Genomic DNA, 17,554 nt, shown 5'->3' with positions numbered 1-17,554 from the left:
ACTTTCAGTTGGGGCTTACAGGATTATCATCTCCCCTCCATAAGTAGTTAGTTTTAACATATGGGCTCACTCACAAGCTATATCGTAGCTCCATTTCTTTCTGATTTGATTCAAATAGTGACCAACCCATGTGGAAGCAGTAACACTATAATGATCTAGCCATGGATGAAAGAGAGCTGGAGTTTCAATGTCTGTTTCTCTATGCTCACAGCCACTCCCATTCATTACAAAAAAATATGTATCTTTGTAGAACATTTTATGTAGAAACAGGAAAAAAATGCCCCCCCCCCCTTTTAAAGAAATACATTTCTAATAATGTAGAAGGGGCTATAAATCCTCCATTCCTCTCTCATGCAACTGTCCACCCCCAAAGCAAACAGATAAAAGGCAAGAATTTGAGGGGTAATAGTTGACTTGCTTTAGGAATTCCTGGTCAAAGTGATGTTTTTCAGGTGTAGTGAGTTAGCTTGATAGATTGTTTTTTTTCTCAGCATATGTCAGAATATACATTACTTTCACATTTCCCATCTGTATTAAACTAACTTATAAATGTTAGTTTCCCCCATTCTCCAGAAGATTCACACATAACTAGGGGGGATTAAAGATCATGGAATCTACATAAATTCTATCAGTAAAAATTAAGCGCTTTACGCTTCCCTCATGAATATACAATCACTGAATCAAAATTATTTATTGATCTGAAATTGTTCCTGATCAAAGGTGAATGAGTTTCATGATTATTAAGGCCATGATTTATATGTGCTCTTTAGGGTGAAGAATGTAGTTGACTGAGGAAAGTAGAGGTTATTCACTATATTTCAGGACACTATTCCTTGTTTTGGAGAAGCACAAATAAAATTCATTAAAGTGTTCTACAAATAACTAATAGGCTTTTATAAAGCTGCGGATATTAAACACGTTACCATATGCAAGGTGTTCAAAGAGAGGTTTGATGGACCAAGACTACGTAGCATCTATGCTTGTTCCTACTCTTACACAAACAAGGATATAAGAAGGCAATGAAAGGGGCCTCCCTGGTGGTGCAAGGGGTTGAGCACAGTGCTGTGAAGCTGTCCGCAGCCTCTGCAGTGCGAGTTCGATCCCTGACTAGGGAGCTACCCACATGGCGCAGCAGACCCCTTCTGGATTGCCCACTGCTCCCTTCAGCAGTGTACTTCAGTCTATCTGCCTGTTCTGTTCCCCGCTCTGACTCTGGTGGATCCTCTCACCTCCCATACCTCTGGCATATACCCAGTTCTTGTAATCATAATGTTTTTTTTTTTAAAAAAGAAGGCAAAGAAAGCTTCTCCATATGGCATAATATTCAGAGTCTGGAAGACCTTGAAAGGCTGGGAGACCTTGAGGGAGAAGCATGTCATCAAGCAGCGGTATATCACCCAGTACCGGGGCGTATGCAGTGACAAAATACACCCCCCCCAACAACTAGTGATACCTCACTGTAAATGGGCATAAACACCATTAAGGTAAGTTTAACTGTTGTCAGACATTCCTATCTTTTAACCCTCAACTCCTATTTTTGGAAACTACCTCAAAGCAATTATATATAACACTGGAAGATAATCTAGACTCATTAAGGAATTTTAAAGTATGGCCAGTATAAGGTTAAAAAAAAAAAGGAAGCAAAACTATGCCCAACAAGGATTATATTAATAAATAAGAGTTAAAAGTATAATATACACAAAAGAAAAGATAAGATTATAAATGGAAAATGTGTATCAGTAGTCAAATAAAAATCTTATATTTTAACAAATAAATAGACACAATGCATATGGAAAGAAAAAAAACCACACAGATATTCAAAACTTACAATAAGGTCAAATTAGAGGTGATTTTTTCTGACCCAAAACTTTCTGAAAAATGATCACACTTTCCACATTTTCTAATTATATGTAATGAAATGATATTTTAAATGTGGATATTTTCCCATGCCTCCACACCAAATATTTCAAAATATGAAATATGCCAATACTGATTGTAGTCAAGAAAAAGAAAAATATTGAACATAATGATGAGAATTAATGAAGTATTGGGCACAAATAAGAAGCCTTAGTCAGACATCATTTTGGGCACATTTTGACTGTGGTATTTTAAGCTATGGATGCAGTTATGTTTGGAAGGTTTATTTTGATCTCAAACATTTCCATCTGTACAAACGTTGTGTTCAAGAGGCAACTCCTGAGGTGTCTGCTTTTCTGACCAGAAGAGATCAGGGTGAGGCCAAAGCTCAGACTGAAGATTTTGTTTTTTTAAGAATAATTTCCCTGCTATTCTCCTATTGTGTTGAATGCAGAGGACACCTTTAAAGCAGTTTCTCAGCCTCAGCCCTATTGACATTTCTTTGTTGTAGGCTGTTCTGTTTGTTTAGTGTAGGATTTTTATCAGCATTATTGGTCTTTGTCCACCAAATGTCAATAGCAGCTGCCTGTCTCTCCAGTTGTCACCACTAAAAACATCTGCACACATTTTCAAAGGCACCTTGGGCTGTGAGATCGCCCCCAGTTGAGAACCAATTCTCCAAGCAATGTTTACTTGATTCATTTTTTAAAATCACCCAAGGTTTGACACAAAAGCTAGAGGACTTAAGCTAGTCTCATAACTATAATTTGGATTTCTTGAAGTTTCTGCCTAACCACTTTTATTTAAAAGGTCCAGTTGGATACTAGTGAACAGAAAAGGATACTAGTTCAAACGAGGAAGGTATTATAAGAATGAACTTTTATCCAACAGTTCAAATAGAGATGGCTCTTACTTTCATTTGTAACTACAATTTCATCTCACTTTATTCTATTTACCTCTCTTTTGAAGCAACGAAAAGATATTCAGATAGTAACTATCGTAAGGGTGCTATCAGGGGTTATAAATAATCCTGAGGTCCAAGCATTGTCTTTTTCCAACATTTCCAGCTTTAGGCTCTTGATGCAACTTCATTTAATTATTGCACAGCAGAAATGATAGACCTTGGTAGATTCTTCAAAGCCAATTAGTTTAACCTTGCATTACCAATTATGTCACTATGTGTATTTGACATGAATAGCAATCCAATTCAATGCAAATATTTGTTTGGCACCTAGTTATTAGAGAATTATGCCAAGTGTTTTAATGTATAAAGTCACATATGCCTTAAAGCAAATATCAGCTCCAGGTAAATAAGAAAGGATATCAGTCCCTAGAATAACATTGATCAGATTTTAACATTAGAGTTCTATTTTGAGCAGGATCTCTCTAATTAGGTGTGACATTTCTGATTTTTACAGAACTTTTATTAAAAAAAAATTCTAGCTTGTAACAACCATAGGAGGGCATGGAACTTTATATACATACTAGATTGCTTTTTGTCACAATTTTTATTTTTATTATCCCAAGAGTTATTTCATCACTACTCATCAACTATTTCTACCAGTGTTAAGAAAAACCAAACAATGTGACAATGAAAGAAAGAAGGAATTGCCTTGAAGGATGATGCAATAGGGGAATTATCACAGTTTTATTGCTGTATTCCCAAAATATTGCATCATTGTTCAGAAGGTCCAAGGAGTCTTTCTTGGAATACAGTTGAAAATCGTAAGTTCTTATTTCTCATATTGGCAAGAAGAAGAAATTGACAAGAAAGATGTTGCAATCATCAGGCAGGTCGGAAGATAAAGGACATCGATCACACACACAAAAGGTCATACCAGGAGTCTTCAAATGATCAGCTACATGAATTTTCTCCTGCTCAAGAATAAGTGAGCAATGCATTTCTAAACAAAAAGGAAATGTAATATTCTCATCAACATAGTCTTTGAACAGGAAGCACAAAAGCATTCAGTATTTGACCAAAAAAGGAGTGGGGCTTCCCTGGTGGCACAGGGGTTAAAGTCTCAGTGCTATCAAGCTATCACCAGCCACTGAGGCATGAGTTTGATCCCTAGCCACTGAGCTGACCCACATGGCGCAGCAGACCTCTCCTGTCTCGCCCGCTGCTCCTCTCAGCAGTGTATTTCAGTCAATCTGCCTGCTCTGCTCCCCACTCTGTCTCTGGTGAATCCTCTCACCCCTGCACCTCTGGCTTACACCTCAGCTCTTGTATGCATAAATAAATACAAATAAATCTTTAAAATATTAAAAAAAAGAACTGTTCCTCATTAGAAGATGTGTGGCAGTATTCTTTCCTCTTTTATGCTGCTGTGCAATATTTTATGATGTTGATGCAACATAAACACCAAAGGCAGTAGTGTCTTTAAAGGTGATTTGAGGGCCTCCCTGGTGGTGCAAGGGGTTAAGACACAACCTATGGGGCTATCTGCAGCCACTGGAGCACAAGTCGATCCCCAGCCAGGGAGATGCCCACATGGCATAGCCAACTTCTCCAGACTTGCCCACTGCTCCACTCAGCAGTGTATTTCAGTAGATCTGCCTGTTCTGCTCCCCACAATTTCTCTGGTGAATCCTCTCACCCCCACACCTCTGGCCTGTACCCCAGTTCTTGTATGCGTAAATAAGTAAATCTTTTTTTTTTTAAAAAGGTGATTTGAACTAAAGAACCAATGTCGACACAAGAAAAAAAAGAATGGCTGGATTGATGGTTCTAATAAGTGTTAATAAATCCAAACTGGAAAGTATTGTGCAATTATGGTCAGATACTATTTTCTCTTCAACAAAATTATGAGCTCTCAAAGTTTTACTGATTTTTTCTTTTTTTTTTTTTTTTTTTTTTTTACAATTATGAAGTGAAACTTCAGGTGCAAAAAAACAGCCAAGAAGTACAACTGGCTAGAACCAAATAGAGATATATTTGAAAACTGGACTCTGTATATGCTAGGTTTAAGCATGGTGGCTGGGAGCAGCAGCTGCAATCACAGGATACTGCCCATGACAGAAATCCATACCTTTAAAACCAGGAAACAGGAATCAAATTTGGGTGTACTCTATTTTAATTTCATTAAACTTAAAATATTTACTACATGAATATTCAATAAAATTTCTAAATAAAGTTATTATTCCTCTTTTTGCCAATCATTTGTAAAGTAGTTTAAAATATAAATAATAATAATAATAATAATAATAATAATAATAATATAAAGTGCTTGTACCCAGCTGGTACTGGGCTAGTTTTGTGGTGGAGCAAGATAATTACCAGAACTCATTCAGCTGACTGGGTTCAATTAGTATTTTAAGGAATTGTGCTTTATTTTGCATTTACACATGTGGATGGACACACACACACACACACACACACACACACACGCAAATGAGAAAGTATCAGTGAGCTAAAGGAAAACTTTTCTGAACTACAAAATACAGTTTCTAACAGCATGATGCACTAAAAAACAATCACTCATTCCAGTCTCTTTTAAGACTTTTTTTTTTAATTAAAAGGAAAAAGGAAAATGTCAACTGATTATCTAAGAAGTTATATTAGGTTATCTCTCTGCACATTCTCACTAATGTCTGCAAAGCTAAAAATAACAAGATAAAAAATGCATCTTTAGAGATTGCTATAAGAAAAATGAGAACCTACTACTGAAGGAAAAGACCCGATACACAAATAATTGGAGGGTCCTCCCTTATGTCACTTGCTCCACAGATTCAACACCCCCAGTGGACAGTGTGGTTTATGTTGGATTGTGCAGTTCCAGAGGGACAAAATCACCCTTCAGATGCTCACCCCTACATCCAGACTAAATACGTGGCTGATTTGATGAGTTAGTTTTCCAGATTAATTTCCCCTTGGAAAAATTCTTACCTATGATGTCTGGAATCCGTGCACTATTAACATCAGTAAGCTCATGCGTCACAAAATAAAGGTACTTTGATATGGTCAGAGAACTTAACCACTCTAACAATGGAGAAATACATACCGAGTTAATTACAAATGAATTTTGAGGACAATACCTGTTTTGTCTCTCTTCAGTCTTTTACAAGACTGGCCTCTTTTTTCAGTGAAATCATAAAACAGAGATCCTCCCACAAAGAGTATTTTTCTAAATGCCTCATTAGCAATAGGAAAACACCCCCACTTCCTACCAAAACAAGTCCATAACCTACCAACCAACAAAGTACATTAAATTGTGGATCCAATTTCATTTCTGGAGGATCAGCATACCCCTTCTCTCCCTCTTCAAGAACTGTCATAGTGCCCACCCAGGAAGTCTTACATAAGATGTGTCAAATTCCTATTCCCATCCTGCATTTCAAGTGCCACAAGAAGGGTTGGTTCTTGGAACCAGGAGGCTCCAGCTGGCAGGAGTCCGGCTTCTGTGGGGTCAGTGATGCAATGCCTCTCTGGCTTTGCCCACTGGCTTTGCCAAAAGAAGGCAGGCACACCTGCCCAAAGGGATAACAGAAAAACACGCTAAAAAATGAAATGATCCAAGACACCTGACATCCTAAATATATAAGTTCAAATAGAAACTAATAAAAAATTCAGAGTTTAAACTCAGAATATATTATTGGGCTTTAAAAACCATTTGTCTTAAAGAAAATAAAGAGTGACTGAAATCTCAAGTATTTAGAGCTCTTTTATCCAACAGAGTAGTCACTAGCCAGATGTGACTATGAAATGTGACTAGTTTTCAAAGTGAGATGTGTTGTGTGGGTAAAACGTGCTAGGTTTTGAAGGTCTTAGATGAAAGATAAACAAAAAAGAATGAGACTTAGCTCATGAGTAACTTTTTTATATTGGCTACATCTTGAAATGAGACTCTTGAATATAATAGATTAAACAAATACATAATTAAAATTAAATTCATTATATTTCTTTTTACAATTTTAAAAGTAGATGTTGGAAAATAATAAAGCATGTATGTGGTTCACATTATATTTTTATCAGAGCTCAGGTTTAAGCACAGAGGTTCTATGACATACATTTATGGGCCTCAGAGTCCTTTTCAGAAGCTAAGAAAAAGGTTTAAAAAAAATTCAAGTTGACTGGTATTTCTTAAAGATCAATATGTATGTAAAGTCATACTGGGTACATGGACTGTAGTTTGGATTCTAGCAGGTAAACAGAGGTATGGATACAGGTAATTGGAAGAAAGTCACTTAGGAATGAGAGTTTAAGAAGAATACAAAGGAAAAGCAAGGGAAATGTAGGAAAACAGTTTTTCAAGGGGCAATTGGTAAATCTTTTTGGGTGAACATAGAAGAATAATATAGGGTTTTCCAGGTCATGAATTGATAAGAGCATTTCAGAACAGATAAATACTCTGCGATTTGATAACACCATCTGGTAAAAATGGAAAAATATTTTCAGGTGAGGTCCAAAAAGGTGGAAACAAAAAAAGGCTGAGTATTTGGGGAGGTTGGTAGTCAGAGTGAGGTGTGTGGCTAAGGCTGAAAATGCAGGCTGGGGTCAAGAAATGGGAATCTGGAAAATCTGGACCTTTCTATAGGCAACAGGAGCCAGTGAATATATCCTCCCAACTGTCAACAGGATTAGTGGAGCTTAATAAGAGGATTAGTAAGGCATGGGGAAGAATTATCTGGGAAGAGAGTACACAAATGCTTTTTTGGGGAAGGTAGAATGAATGCTAGTAATGGGAATAGAAGTGAAGGGAGAAATGAGTCTTAGAAGAAAGAATACAAAGAAGTACAAGGTTAGTAACAGGAGAAAGTGAGGCACTGAAGATGTAAGGAGTAATTGAGGAAGTTAGTCTTAGGAGGAGGTCACTGACGATCTAAACTCAGGCCTTGGTTGTGGGGAAACAGCAGGTTTTTATGTAGAGGTTAAGGAGCAAAAGATCAGGGAGATTGAAAGTGCTAGAGTGGATCTGTAGCTCGCAAGTAAGCATTAAAAAAGATGCTGCAGGGGCCTCCCTAGTGGTGCAAGGGGCTAAGTGTCAGTACTATGAAGCAATCCACAGCTACTGCAGCATGAGTTCGATCCCCGGCCAGGGAGCTACCCACATGGCACAGCAGACCTCTCCTGACTTGCCCGCTGCTCCCCTCAGCAATGTATTTCAGTCAATCTGCCTGTTCTGTTCCACACTCTGTCTCTGGTGAATCCTCTCACCCCCCTGCACCTCTGGCCTATACCCCAGTTCTTGTATGCATAAATAAATCTTTAAAAAATATGCTGCATGCCCTATGTCGACAGGGAAATGCAAATTAAACAGTGAGAGACCACCACGCACAGGTTAGGATGAGCAAAACCCAGAACACAGATGACACCAAATGCGGATGAAGATGAACAGAATTCTCATGAACAGAATTCTCATCCACTGTTGGCAGGAATGCAAAATAGGACAGCCACATGGGCCTGGTGGCTTCCCAGCAGTCCAGCTCCTTGGCATTGACCCAGAAGACCAGAAAACCTACACTGACTTTTACAGCAGCTGCGGTCCAAATCTTTATCCATTCACCTTCTGAAGGACACCTTGGCGGCTTCCAAGTTTTATATTTTATTTAATACAAGGGTATTACTTACCATTGATTTTCAAAACTGTACAAATTTTGGAGGCACATGTTTTAGTCTTTTTGATAATAGCCATTCTCTTGCGTGTGAGATATCAAGAAAGGTGATTACACAATGTTGTTTCGATTTTCATTTCTTAAAAATAAGAAATGATGAACATATCATTTGGCCATCTATATGTCTTCTTTGCGGAGGTATCTATTCAGAACCTCTGCCCACTTTTTTAATCCAGTTGTTGTTTGTTTAGTTTTATGAGCATTTTATGGATTTTTGGGTATTAACCCATTGTCAGATGCATGATTTGCGAATACCTTCTTCCATGAAGTAGGATGTCTTTTCATTTTGATGATAGCTTCTTTCACTGTGCAGAAGTTTTCTAGTTTGATATAGTCCCACTTGTTTTGGGGGGCTTTAATTCTTTATTGAAGTTTATATCTGTCTCCAAGTTTTGAATGGAAGCAAACAACCCTCCAATAGGTGAATGGATAAAGAAATGGTGATATAGCCAAACAGTGGAATATTAGTCAGCACTACAAAGAAACACACTATCAAGCCACAGAAAGATATGCATGTCACTCAGTGAAAGAAGACATTCTGAAAGAGTTACAGACTGTGTGACATTATATGACATTCTGGAAAAGGTAAAACGATACGATAAAAGATCACTGGTTGCCAAGAAATTTCAGTGAAAACATATTAAAAATACGTTACATGACACTATAAAGATGGATAATATGTTACATATATATCCAAAGCTACAGCATGTATGACACCAAGAGTGAATCAGAATATTAACTATGGACTTTGGGTGACTTTGAAGTCAGTGTAGGCTCATCAGCTATTACAAATGTACCCCTCTAGTAAGGGTTGTTGAGGATGGAGGGGCTAAGTATATGTACATAGGAAGTCTCTGCACCTTCTACTCAATTTTACTATAAATCTAAAACTATGCTTTAAAAAAATGTCATGAATAATTTCTTTTTTTAATCCAAGAAAGGGAGTACAGGTGATCAGAAGCTAAGACAGAACATAATCATAAAAGGAAGGATGGGATATTGAAATAGAGAAAGAAACCTACTTGAAGGAAGATGCTCAGAACCAAGGAGAATGGAGTTGGTTTGGATCAACTGCTAGAAGAAAGAGGATAGCTCCTCAAATAGTGATGATAGGTACATCAAGTAACATAAAGACCTCAGCTGATGTTACAGCATGAATAAGAAATGAAACTAACTGGTAAGGTTACACAACATGACATAGCTGATATATCAACCTTTGAAACTCAGAAGCAATTAAGGAAAATTAATTTTTCTCAGACATGGCAAGCTGACAAAGATATGTTTAGAAAATATAAAGGGTCTCAACAAGCCCAGGATTCCAAATGAATATATAAAAATGACTCTCTACCTGGGTCCATACTGGTTAGAAGGAAAGTGACTCCGAGAAAGAGAGAGAGACACACAAATGAGCCAAAATCCAGAACTGGGAAGATGATTATGAAGTGGTGAAATTCAGTGAGACCTCATGAGTGTTGTAGGTGTGTGTGTGATCAGAAGATGATGTTCAAAAGAATGTCAAAGTCAGAAACCTTGCAGATGCAAGATTTCTAAGTGAGGATGATGGGTTGGAATTATGCCTGTGTGCACACAGCAGACACGGAATTGAAATGAAAGTGACTAGGAAGGAGCTGGCTAGCATTTCAACTGGTGTCAACGTGGATGATGATATAACTGAAGACAGAAATAGGTAGGGCAACCATATGACCTGGTTTGTCTGAGTCCCTTAATTTATGACTGTGATCCCAGTGTCAAATATGGTTTAGATAATAAATTGTATTGCTGCCTAATAGGAGGTAATACAGTAAATTAAAAGGGAAAAAATGTGCTAACATGGTATTCTGGTGTCCTACAGTTTGGCGATTGTAACAAAGATGACAGAGAGGAACAGTATAATCAGCTACTAAATGATGTTACAAATAAATGAGGGACTCAAGGCAAGAACAAGAAGCCCCGTGGGTCTGTTTCCAGGGCTGGTGAGAGGGCCACAGAGAGGGTTTCATAAGATATCACGTTAGTAATTAACATTAAGTCAGGAAGTTGGAAGAGGTGCCAGAGGAAAAGATCAGGGCACATTGAAATCTAGTCACACTACGATGGAGGTTTTACAAGACAGAAAAAATGTGCTAGATGGGTACAAACCTAAGAAACCCTGTCACGTTCAGGATAAAGCAAAAGCACCCCTTTTTAATGACAAATCCCCTGTGGACAGGTGGTCAGGAATGCAGGCCATCAACCCGTGACACAGGGCTGCCGTGCTCAGCTACTCCCTAAAAGTCTGACATCAGTGCAGGAGCTTTTTTATTTACTCGGCTTTATTTGGATTGTTTAGCTGGCACACAGTCCTACTTCAGTCAAGGGAAGTGAGCAAGATAAATATCCAAGAGCCTCGGAACACACTGTCCATCTTCAACTTCCCCTTTAAAGATTTTTTTCCAATTTTTGGATATTTTTGTCAAATTTCCCTTTTTCATACTGGATGCATAGGGAAAGCTCTGGTATCAAGAATTTTTTCAAAAAAGGACTGAAACTTTCAAATCTAAATACAGGGCCTCCCCGGTGGCGCAGTGGTAGAGCGCTGGGTTGCGAAGCTGCCCGCGGCCTCTGCAGCGCCGGTTCAATCCCCGGCTGCTCCCCGGCCACCAGAGGAGGGTCCCACATGGCGTGCAGACCTCTCCTGCCGCCCGCTGCTCCCCTCAGCAGTGTACTTCGGTCCTTCTGCCTGCTCTGCTCCCCGCTCTGGCTCTGGTGAATTCTCTCACCCTCCCGCGCTTCTGACTGTACCCAGTGCATGTATAAACAAAACAAACAAACAAGCAAACAAATAAATAAAGAAAAACATGCCTCTATTAAAAAAAAAAAAAATCCAAATCTAAATACAACTTAGGAAGAATATGAAGAAGCTATTAAAAAAAAATCAGTAATTGCGGAACTCCAACTTTTAGACCAAGTAACAACTAAATCAAAAGAATTGAGCCAGTGGACATTTCTACATTTGGCACATGGAACACAGGTGTGTAGACCGGCCATGGCCCAGAACCCAAATGACTGATTATATGGAGAAGCAGTTCAGAAGCTTTCCATGGGCAAATCCACCACCAATACTTCCTACCCCAAGAAAAGGTGAATTTATAGTATTTAAGTTTTAAAACTTTTACAAATCTAGAAGAATGTTATGACCATAGTGCTGACTTTTTGCTTATTTCTTCCTGTTGTTATTTATAATTTGTTTGTTCAACTTTTGCCCTGTTATACTGAACACAAATTTTCTAAGGCTGTTAACAAGGAAAGACAAAAGAGGTTAACTACCCAAAAAAGAGTCCTGATTAAATTAAGAAATAACCACTGAAAAGAAGTCGTGCATTATAAATAGATAAGAAATGACAAATAGGATTCATAAGTGTACATGGATACTAATATATTTGTAAAATATATTATTTGTGTAAAAATTCTACAAAATATTTTCAAAAAGCTGTGCCCAAATTATAAAAGTCATAAAACTTTTAGTAATAATTATCAATCTTCCAATTTATATTTATTGCTCTGCTTGGAAATCTATAGTTCTAGGGGACAGCTGAGAGAATATGGAGGAAACAAGTAGGATATGATCGTCATTAGCTTTGAGGGTAAAACAGAACATGAAATTGTTGACTGAATCAGATGGCCTTTCTATCCCGAAGATTCTGATTTCATCATTTCATGACTTCAATATAGATGTTTGTCTTTATCTAAATATAAGAATCAGATAATAACGTGTAGGATTAAAAGCCAAAGAAAAAGAGGTGAAAATATATTTCTTAACAATCACAAATCCAATGGTAGCTAATAAACCTTAACAAACATTTATAAATGTCTCTGATTTTGTTCACAAAGGAAAAGAGGCAAAAAAAAATAATAAAATAAAATAAAAAACCCCCACAAAACCCACATAAATCACACACACAAAAAAAACATAAAACCAAATCTTTCTTAACAAAAATTCACATTTAGCTAATCACTGATAAAAGTATCCCAAAATAGTGTCAAATTATTTCTAAATTACAGACCAAAACAGAATGCATGTCAATCACTCAGATTTCAATTCTCTGTTAGGACTACCAGTGACCTATTACATCATCAACAGAATTTTGATTCCCAGCTCCTGAGATGAAAATAAAAGTTCAAATTAACTCAGTGAGGGTTGATCCATTACAGCAGTCCATAGTCATAAAAGGAGTTGATTTTTTTTTTTTCCCCCACAAAAGCAAACTTTCATGGGAGTGGCAGAGGTAGGTACATTTACAGAAGCAAATGGTAAACGAGGCCCAACACAAAGGCTCCCTTACCTCCCATCAGCATAGTCTGTGTCTGCTCCACCCCACCAGACATCTGAGTCATCCTCTTCTGCGTCTGCGGAATCGATGTTGTCACTCTCCTCGGCCAGTGGGCAACATACGAACTCCACTCCTCGGAACTTGTCAATTCCACATGGCAGCAACATGCCATAGTCATGCAGGTTGGTGCTCTTCTCACTACAGGTCTACAAAGGCGAGGAGAAAACGGTGAGGGTGGTGGGGTAGCTGTCTCTCATTCTAAGAAAATACCAAGTTTAATCATCAACACACATATCCAATATATCACTATTTTACAGTGGAAAGAATCATTTGCTTCTGCAGTGGTTTAATAGAATCCACTCAACAGAGTTTCTGTCTTTTTTTTTTTTTAAGATTTATTTATTTATGCATGCAAGAACTGGGGTACAGGCCAGAGGTGTGGGTGGTGAAAGGATTCACCAGAGACAGAGTGGGGAACAGAATAGGCAGATTGACTGAAATACACTGCTGAGGGGAGCAGTGGGTGAGTCAGGAGAGGTCTGCTGCACCATGTGGGTATCTCCCTGGCCAGGGATTGAACTCGTGCTTCAGTGGCTGTGGATAGCTTCATAGGTTGCATCTTAATCCCTTGCATCACCAGGGAGGTCCCTCAACAGAGCTTCTTTTGTTAATTTGGTATTCTGAATTTTTTTAACTTTATTACTTATTTAAGTAAGGTGCTACAGCATAGCAGTTTATTAAAACAACAGGAATGGAAACTGGGAAATAAATACAGGAGACTATATGAGTACATAAATACCAGAAAATCAAAGCTTTCTGGCTTCATTAGCATATCAGGAAGCTGTCAAGGCTCCCTTATATCCCCCACTCGCTTCCACCTCCATTACAGATGGATGTTTCTCTCACTTGAACCTTATTCTTGAAATTTTCTCTTGGCTCTCATCCAGAATAACAATCCTGAGACAAGAAGAAATTATCTTCCACTATGAATCAGACCTTATAGTCATTAGAGATTTCTCCTTCAATATCTTTTCTTGCTATCTTGGGCTTTACAAAATTTGCACAAATCTAGATTAACATAAAGTTCTGAAAGTATTCATTGGTGGCAGAAGAAAGATGAATAATTCACAATATGCAGGTAAACAATGAAAATATTACAGAGTGCATTGTGACCTCGGGGGAAATGAGTCATTTTTATTTTCTAGTAATGAAGAACTTATTTAACAAACTCAAGAAGAAATGAGAAATGAAATTACCAGATGGGTAGCTGGGCTTTACATGATTTGGTTTGCTTTCATAAGGTAAGTTCTTAAACCACCCGAAGACATTTTTATACAAAGAACATTTTGTTTTACAGTAAATTTGAACATACTACTTTATAACAGGCAAAAATAATGCTAGATCTTAAGTGATACTTTTCTGCCTAACAGTTTAAGGGTATGATACACTGGTTAAATCAGGGTTTCTCAGCCTTGGCACTACTGAAATTTTGGACCAACATGATAATTCTTGGGGGAGGGAGCAGGAGGCTGTCCTGGTCATTGAAGGATGTTTGTAGAATCTCAGGCCTTCAGCCACCAATCCAATAGCACCACTCCCTGCAGCTCTGACAACCAAAAATGTCTCCAGACATTCACATGTGTACCAGGGAGGGAAAATGGAGCAAAACTGACCCCAGCTTTGAGAACCACTCCACCATATAAGGTCCCTAATTCTAGGAGACCGACTGAGCCACAAAAAAATTACAGTTAACATTGAATAACATAGGTTTGAACTAGGAGGGTCCACTTGTCAGTATTTTATTTTTGTTTTTGCTCTTAAACACAGCTGACACTGTTCATATTCACAAATTCACAGATTCAAAGATATGGGTTGGTTGAATCTGCAGCTACTGACAACTGGCTCTTCAGGGACCTGAGCTGTGTACAAGGAGCAAATGAAACCAATGATCTTCAAGAATGCCAAAGGCTGACTGATTGTCCTGGGGGAATCAAAAGACACAAGTGGATTTTCCAATTCCTTGGGGGCAGGCATCCCTGATCCCCCTACACCCACACTGTTCAAGAATCAAGTATGTATCATTTATTAGACAATTGTCATAATATATCAAAGGGATGGAGCAGTTTTAGGGTGATAATATCAAAAAGTGGTATTTTGAAATAATTGTCTCGTAAATATTCCTGGATTTTTTTAAAATAATAATTAAAAAAAGTTTATTTATCAATATAATTGTTGTCTCAAAATACTCCCTAAAATGCAACTGCGATGGTTCCCAGGAAACCGTGCCTTTCAAAGAAAGAAATGGAAGTGCTGGTACCTCTTTGGCGACAGTGTGCCAGTGGAGGTGGGTTTCACAAACATCCATCCTCTCCTGGTGTAAGAACTTGCACTTGTCGGGAACGAGGAGGGCATCGCTCACGAACTCACCAACTGCAAGGAAGGAAAACACTTATGTCATTCCTCCATCTTGTCCAGAGAGCATCAAGGAAAGACAGTCCACACAGACTTTACAGGAGCCACACGACTTTGTGAATGACGAAGCAAGCAGCCAGAGAAAGGCCAGGATCTTTACAAGGCTGAGTTCTGTCTCCTTCAGCAGGTTAGGCCCTGACCCACTGCACCTAGATGGTTAAGATATTTCCTTCATGGGGCTTCCCTGATGGCACAAGGGGTTAAGCACAGCACTATGAAGCCATCCTCAGCCACTGCAACACGAGTTCGATCACCAGCCGGCCAGGGAACAACCCACAGGGTGCAGTAGACCTCTCCTGTCTCACCCGCTGCTCCCCTCACAGTGTACTTCAGTCAATCCACCTGTTCTGTTCCCCACTCTGTCTTTGGTGAGGTCTCTCACCAACCCCATCTCTGGCTTGTACCCCAGCTCTTGTATGCATAAATACATAAATCTTTGAAAGATATTTCCTTCATGTTTTAAGTGGCATCTTTATTTAACGAATACGTATCTTCTACCGTAAAGCTGCTCAACTATAGGATCGATTAGCACTCCATCTCAACAAGGGTGAAACACAGACGGACACTGCCCGGGCCATATGCTGAGCAGAAACGATGTAAACAATTGCTGACTCCTCCCCACTGGATACAGTTTGTAAACTAACAGACGTTTTAGCATTTTTCTACTTCCTAAACAAGAAGTCTGTGTGTACGCACTTGTATCACATGTTTATAAACGTGAAGCATACGTATTTACATACACAGAGTTTACTTCAAAAGCATACCATGCAAATCATCTCTAGTATTCTGGGTATTGCAGACTAAAGACATTATAGAAAGACCTATTCTGGGCCTCCCTGGTGGTGCAAGGGGTTGGGGCTGACCGCAGCCTCTGCAGCGTGAGTTCGGTCCCCAGCTGGCCGGGGGGCAGCCCACATGGTGTAGCGGACCTCTCCTGACTCACCCGCTACTCCCCTCGTCAGTGTACTTCAGTCAGCCTGCCTGTTCTGTTCCCCACTCTGTCTCTGGTGAATCCTCTCACCCCCCACAGCTCTGGCCTGTGCCCCAGTTCCTCCATGCATAAATTGATAAATCTTTAAAAAAAAAAAAAAAAAAAAGAAAGAAAGAAAGCCCTATACTAATGAAGGTGAAAGAGGGAATCATTCTGACATGTAAGCTATGAGCTTAATTTTTCTTTCTTTTTTTTTTTTTTGGTTCACTACATTTTCAGTGAACTAAAATTGTAGTGTACTAAAAATTTTATCCCTAATATTTTAGCACAGGTTCTCCACACAGTAGTCAATCAATATTTGTTGATGATTGAAAAAATAAAATGCTGTAACAGAGATGAAGAAAGTGCTGGGTCCACATAGTACATAAATTTGTTTGGGTGACCCAGGAGACCGCAAAATAGAAATAACATTGGAGATGAGTTCAAGTGGATGAGGAGGAGAACATGAGGGAAGAAATGACTAGAAGTCCCATGATGTAAGGACAGAATCTACCTTGTTTACCATTCTCACCCCAACCCCTGGCCCAGTTCTGGCCAATATGACCTCACTGGAGGGAAAAATGGATGGATAGCAAAAGGCCATTCAGTGTGAAAGGACCCTCTCGTACAGCGAGAACTAAGAGCTGGCAAAGCACATCTGTGCAGGAGGCCACTGTGGCTGGAGCAAAAGTGTAGTTGAGTGGAGGTGAGGCTGGAGAAAGATGCTGGACTCCAGTATCAGAGCTCAAAAGATGCTGTAAACAGGGCTGGCAAGCTCAAGTTTGCTTTCAGATAAACTCTTCAATCAAGTGAAGGATGGACTGGCACAGTGAGTCCACGAGAGCAGGGACACTGCTGAGTGGGTCACTATAATCTTTCATGCAGACACCGGAACAGATTTAAACCACCCCCGACTAAGCCAGGGACATAGGCTGTCCACATACCGGCAAAGATGACAATGCATTTTTTCTTTCATAGGATGCTACAGGACATATTCTGAAATGCAGCATAAAGAGAGATAAAGGCCCAAAGCATGACAAGATAAAAAAGCCTTTTCATTGTCTTTATATAAATGGGTGGCCGATATTCCATGTGCCTCACTGCATCTCAGCTGCATAACAGCCACACAGTGGACCTCTTATACACATCCCACTTTTCAGGGGAGAAATACCAGCCCAGAAAGGGGCTCAGAGCTACCTACCTGCAAGAAATTATAACCTAGCTCCAGAGATAAACAATAAGAAATAGCAAAATCGGGCCTCCCCTGGTGGTGTAGCAGTTTAGCGCTGGGCTGCGAAGCTGCCTGCAGCCTCTGCAGCGCCGGTTCGAT

At 39.1% G+C, this 17,554-nt stretch overlaps 1 protein-coding gene across 6 annotated transcripts in view; it reads right to left on the bottom strand.

The window, feature by feature from the left end:
* The window catches only part of APP (amyloid beta precursor protein), a 249,419-nt gene that overhangs the window by 125,742 nt on the left and 106,123 nt on the right, over positions 1 to 17,554 (bottom strand). For all 6 annotated transcript variants that reach the window (XM_037525059.2, XM_037525060.2, XM_037525061.2 and 3 more), the window contains exons 4-5: positions 15,100 to 15,212; positions 12,795 to 12,988 (exon numbers count right to left, since the gene is read on the bottom strand). In XM_037525059.2, the coding sequence (XP_037380956.1) occupies positions 12,795 to 12,988; positions 15,100 to 15,212 (307 nt within the window). The remainder of the gene's footprint in view (positions 1 to 12,794; positions 12,989 to 15,099; positions 15,213 to 17,554) is intronic.

This window comes from Talpa occidentalis, unplaced genomic scaffold (assembly GCF_014898055.3).
Source record: "Talpa occidentalis isolate TD23 unplaced genomic scaffold, MPIMG_talOcc4v2.1 talOcc4.4, whole genome shotgun sequence".
NCBI classification, from domain to species: domain Eukaryota; kingdom Metazoa; phylum Chordata; class Mammalia; order Eulipotyphla; family Talpidae; genus Talpa; species Talpa occidentalis.
The sequence above is the reverse complement of the archived record's forward strand: the minus strand, read 5'-3'. Positions and strand labels throughout refer to the sequence as shown.